The sequence below is a fragment of the Chrysochloris asiatica genome, unplaced genomic scaffold (genome assembly GCF_000296735.1).
Source record: "Chrysochloris asiatica unplaced genomic scaffold, ChrAsi1.0 scaffold00024, whole genome shotgun sequence".
Taxonomy (NCBI): Eukaryota; Metazoa; Chordata; class Mammalia; order Afrosoricida; family Chrysochloridae; genus Chrysochloris; species Chrysochloris asiatica.
The window spans coordinates 20,378,042-20,383,354 of record NW_006408542.1 but is presented as its reverse complement, the minus strand read 5'-3'; the positions used below and the strand labels follow the sequence as shown (position 1 = coordinate 20,383,354).

At 46.4% G+C, this 5,313-nt stretch overlaps 1 protein-coding gene across 1 annotated transcript in view; it reads left to right on the top strand.

Annotated features, from left to right (window-relative positions):
* LOC102824415 (chromosome unknown open reading frame, human C2orf61) overlaps window positions 1–2,190 on the top strand; it is a 108,224-nt gene extending 106,034 nt beyond the window's left edge. Inside the window, 2 exon segments of the mRNA XM_006839428.1 lie at window positions 2,058–2,157; window positions 2,160–2,190. Of these exon segments, the coding sequence (XP_006839491.1) occupies window positions 2,058–2,157; window positions 2,160–2,179 (120 nt within the window). The 3' untranslated portion in view covers window positions 2,180–2,190.
* The last annotated feature ends 3,123 nt before the right edge of the window (window positions 2,191–5,313 follow it).

Below are 5,313 nucleotides of genomic sequence, written 5' to 3'. Positions count from 1 at the left end.
AAAAAAAAAAAAAGCAAGTACCATGGACTGTCAGAAGAACAAACAAGTCTGTGTTGAAAGAAGTGCTACCAGAATGCACCTTAGAATCCAGGATGATACGACTTCCTCTCTCAAGCTTCAGACATATTATCAGTTCCTGGAGAAGGACATCATGCTTGGTTTAATGGAGGGTCAGTGAAAAAGAAGACCCCCAACAAGATGCATTGGCACAGTGGCAGCACAGTGGGCTTGATCAAATGTAATAACAATTGTGAGGATGGCACAGTACTGGGAAATGTTTTGTTCTGTTGTACATAGGGTTGCTGTGAACTGGAACTAACTCCAAAGCACCTAACAACAAACAAAAACAAGGAGACCTGGTGCCTGGGTCAACTGGTCTGTGGAGTGTCTCCCTCATAGGAAAATCTTCATGGAAGTCCAGAACAACCAGAATTGTTGTAAATTGATGGTAATTTAGAACTGAATCGTTGAGCTGGATTCTCTCAACCAGTAGCCTCCTAAGGGGTGGTCGTGAAGGGCCCAGGCCCATCGATCCTCCTCTTCTGTGGGCTCAACTTCCAGGACCTCACCTGTGTGCTGGCTCCTCATTCATAGCATTGATGAAGGCTACAGCTTCCTTTGACGGTCATCCAGGCCTTGATTCGATTTGCATGCTGCTCTTCTGTTTTTGGCAAGGGAAACATCCTGTCATTGAAGGCAGCTGATCTCATCCTCTCTGTGCTGATGTCTGTCTCCTCTCAGGGTAATCCTATTTCCACCCTCCCTGTCTCCTAAAAGATAATAAACTGCAAGGAAGGATGGGAGTGACAAGTAGGTGATAATGATGAATAATAAGAATGATGCTTGCTGTTGACCTGGTATAGTGTTGTCTGTCTCAGAGTGGAGGGACTCCAGTGAGTTTCATACCCACCTCCTTCATCCACTGGGTGATGAAGCACAGAAAGAGGTTGACACAGGGACACACAGAGTGTCTGGTGGTGGGGCTGGGACTTGAAGTCAGGCGTGTTGGGTTCTAAAGTCCTTGCCCTTCACCACCACTCTGGTGTGTCTCAAGTAGATCCAAGAGAAAAATCCCTTTGGGTTTCAAGAATATGTGTGAGCACTCAGCATGAAAAAACTGACTTAAGACCTTGAAGTCTTCATCTAATAAGTCTATGACAATGTCATTCATTTGCAATTTAGGGCAGAAGTGAAACTTTCTTTAAACAGTTGGCAAAATGATGTTTTCAAGACAAGACATTGAAATTAGAATGGGCAGATTTCTTGAGAATACTTTGGATTCTGGGGTCCACAGACCCTGATTTTAAAAACACTTTGCTTGATCATCAGACTGGTTAGTGATAGAAACCCATGGGAGTTTGAGAGGTGCCGTAGGATAAGCACTGGACTGCTGCTAACTGCAAGGTTGGTGGTTCAAACCCACCAGATGCTTCTCAGAAATCCTATACAGGATCACTGTGAACCAGAATAAGGAGCTCTGGTAGTGTAGTGGTTACGAATTGCGCTGCAAACCTCAAGGTTAGAAGTTCAAAACTACCAGCTGTTCTGTCGGAGAATGATGAGGCTTTCTGCTCCCATAAAGACTTACAGCCTCGGAAACCTCTGTGCAGGGTCACTGTGAGTCGTAACCGATTCCATGACACACAACCACCATGAGTCAGAAGGACTTGATGGCGCATTACAGCAACCAAGTTCAGACTGTGTCCTCTCCATCCACTTCCCACTGGACTGGGGTAATTAGAGGGGGAAGATAGCATTCTGGGGACAGGAACTATCTGACATAGTGACTTTGGGCATAGGCAAGGTGTGACCCTGCCTCCCCTAGCAGTTTCCAGAGGGACACAGGCCTGTCCTCCCTTTTCTTGGCACCTCCCCAGCCTTGCTCAGGGCCCCAGCTTGGAGCAGGCCTCACCTCCAAGACTCACTCCAATTGAAATGTCCACTAAGTTTCAGCCCTGTGTCTCTCCACAGGAGACTCCTTAACTATGCCAGGCACGGGAGGACTGGAGCTTGGGGGTCACTATGTCATCAATCTCTGCTTTCTGTTCTGTTTTCAGAAAACCCCAGGTCCAGGAGCATACACATCTTCAGCACAGTTCCCGAAGCAGTCACCAACTGTAGCAAAGATGGGCCGAGAACATAGCCTTTTCTTCAACAACACAATTGGCTTTTAAAATAAAGCAATCTTGGTTTCAAACGTTTGGAGTTTCAGCAAGTACTTGCGTTTAAAAAATCTGTATTTTGTTTGTTCTTTGGGGGAGTGGAGTTGACCATGGAACATGATCTATTGTTTAGGGTAACCCACTTGTCTGAAATGGTCCCAGGGCAGTACCAATTCACTCACAAAAGTTTCAACAATGAATGATGTGCTTACTCTTATTCCCAAGGGTAGATTCTCAGTCTGTGTTCCTGAGCTGTCCACACTGCATGCTCTAGGCTCTGCCTGACAAAGCTCATCACTTGCTGTGTCTTGACAACATTGGGGTTGGGATCCGTTGTAGCCCTCATGCAAACTCTCTTGGGTGGTTAGCATTCAATGAAGCCATGCTGAGTGTGACAGCATTAAAAAAGGTTCTTTTTCTCTCGGCTCCTGGAAAAAAGCAATACAAGGGGCTTCAAAAAGCTCATGGAAAAAAATCCCATAATCTTTCAATTAAATTTTCCCATGAACTTTTTGAACCCTCCCCCGTACTAATTTAAATATAAACGTGTTGAGTATCTTCTGTATGCTAAGTCCTGAGTAGTGTTGGGGAGTGGGGCCATGAAGCACAAATGAATAAGGCACGTGACTGAGTTAGGGGCAAACTGAAGGGAGACATGGCCAGAAAGGGGCCTGGCTCCAGGAAGACTTTGGAAGCTGTGCTAAGAAATTTCTATTGGTCTTCTTGAATGTGGATGACAACTCAAAAGGAAAACCAGCTGTTGTCTTCAGGAAGCTGCCACCTCACAGAGGCACTGTTCTGATGGTGGAGGAAGGAGAAGGAGCAGGGTGTGAGTGAGTAGTGAAGACCAACCACATGGAGGACAGGTTGGACAGCACCCAAGGAACCAGGCAGCCAAGAGGTACAGAGAAGAGAGGGCCAGGGGCAAGATTCCCCATCTAATCAAAGGCTAAAGGCAAAGATAAGGCTTTCCTGGATGAGAATAGAGGAAGCCTGGCCCACCTAGCATGGAAGGAGCAGGTGAGGGTGGGTGGGAAGAAGCTAGGTGGGAGCTGGGACCAAACATGGAGACTTTGCTCACTGAGAGGCCACTCTGTCTGGGGAGCTCGAGCTAGACAGGCCCTATGCAGAGCAGCCAGCATCTCAGACAATTCTGGAAGATTCCAGAGTCATTCATATTTGGAAGCAATCATCTTTCTTTTAATGTAAAATTTAAAACCTGTTCAAACTTAATTGGATTTTAAAAGGTGAAGAAACAAGTCTCTTTCCTAGACTTGTTCTACAACCCACTGTCCTCAAGTCAATTCTGACTCCCAGGGCTGAACTGCTCCATTGTGTTTTCACTGCTGCCATGTTACAGCAGCAGACTCCACATCATCCTTCTCCCATGTTGCCGCTAGTGGGTGCGAACCACTCAAGCTTCCAAGAGCAGTCAAGCACTTTAATTACTATGCCTTCAGGGTTCCTATTCTTCTTGTCGTTTAGTGCCATTGAGTCTGTTCTGAATCATAGTAACTGTGTATAGGGTTTCCAAGCAACAGCTGGTGAGTTTGAACCACCGACCTTTCCAGTGTTTATCCTAAAGTGCCAAGCCAGGACCCCAGTTCCTAGTCTAGCTAATAAAATAGGTGTTGAGGGAAAGAAAGTGTTGGTTATCAACTCGTCGGATTTATTCAAATTTCACATTTGTGCAAGAAACTCCTTGGATGGCTTTGCTTCGGAGCAGAAAACCTCCACTTGGAAGATGAGACCCACATCTCAAGGGGGCATTCCTTGTTCTCCGTTGATCATATGGCTGCAGAGCCAGTAGTTTCAAATGTTATTTTCCAAGTGGGCCAAAGTTGCCCATGGGAACAGAGAGTGATGGCTGGCAGTTCTAAGGGAGCACATGTTCTCCAGGAAGCCATGCTCCAGGTGGCACCTGGCACTCAGGAAACAGAGAAATGGGTGGATAGGGTCATGTGGCTCTCAGTCAAGGCTCCTTGGTGAAAAGAGAGAGGAAACCCTCAAAGTAGTGAAGGGAAGGAGAGGAGTGTTTGCAGATTTTAATGTATCTCACCAACAAGAGTGTGAACCCGGAGCTGGCAGAGCCATCGTTCTCTCTGAGGCCCAGTGGTCTCCCCTCTGCTTCTCTCTCAGGCCTGCTTGTCTCCTTCCTCTGGAGGTGGACTTCCTGTCTGCATGTGCGCAGGACCAAACATGGCTACATCAGCTGCTTCTCACATTGATTCCTAACTCAACTGCTTAAAAAATGAAACTAGCATCTTTTGGTGCCATTTTCAGGTTTCTAGGAGAGAGAATCTAGTTGGCCTTCTTGGGTCAAGTGTCCACCCTGGTTAATCATCTGTGACTAGGATGGCCAAGAACCTCTGTGCAGACATGACTTTGGGATCCAGCAGTGTGGTGTATGTGCATATTGGATTTGGATGGAATCATAGTTGGGCAGGTTCCTGGTGTCCTTGGAGTGAATGAAGACTCACAATAAGAAGGGAAGGGAAGGGAGTCTTGATAGGTAGGGGGTTTGGGGGCCTGCAGAAATTGCACTAGGAGGTGGGACTGCTGTAAGGCCATCTGGCCAACCTTGTGGTTTCTGTCCACCTGGGACATTCATGAAACATTTGCCTTTGGTTCCCTTGACCTCTGTCTGTCTTGGACTAGACTTCCTTTCTGGAGCTGGAGTTGCCTGTCCCTCAGACCTGTCTTTCTTTGTCGATGATGCAGATCCTACCCTCTTTGTTATTTTGGATGATGGGCCAGAGACCCTAAGTCTTAGCAGAGGGTCTGGAAGGAACTTAGGTGATAAGAAGAAGATTTTACTTTTTCTCTTTGGTGTTTTCCAGTAGTTCTATAGTATTTCTTCCATCTGGAGGGAAGCTTTCCCAGAGATCCGAGGAATTTTTGATGGCTGTTTCCCATGAGCCTAAAACTGGAAGAAAATTTGAAGAGCAAGTCCTCGTGTCCTCTCCAAGTTGGAGGAAGAGGAGAGGTTGGACACACATTAAGCTGTGAGCCTCAGCTTCCTCAGCTTTGAGATTGGGGGACTGTGCCTACCAGTGCAGATACTGTGTGCATTAAATGGCATGTACAAAAGAGCTTAGAAAAGCTATGGAGAACTGCAGATGTGAAGGACTATAGTCTTTTTTTTTTTTTT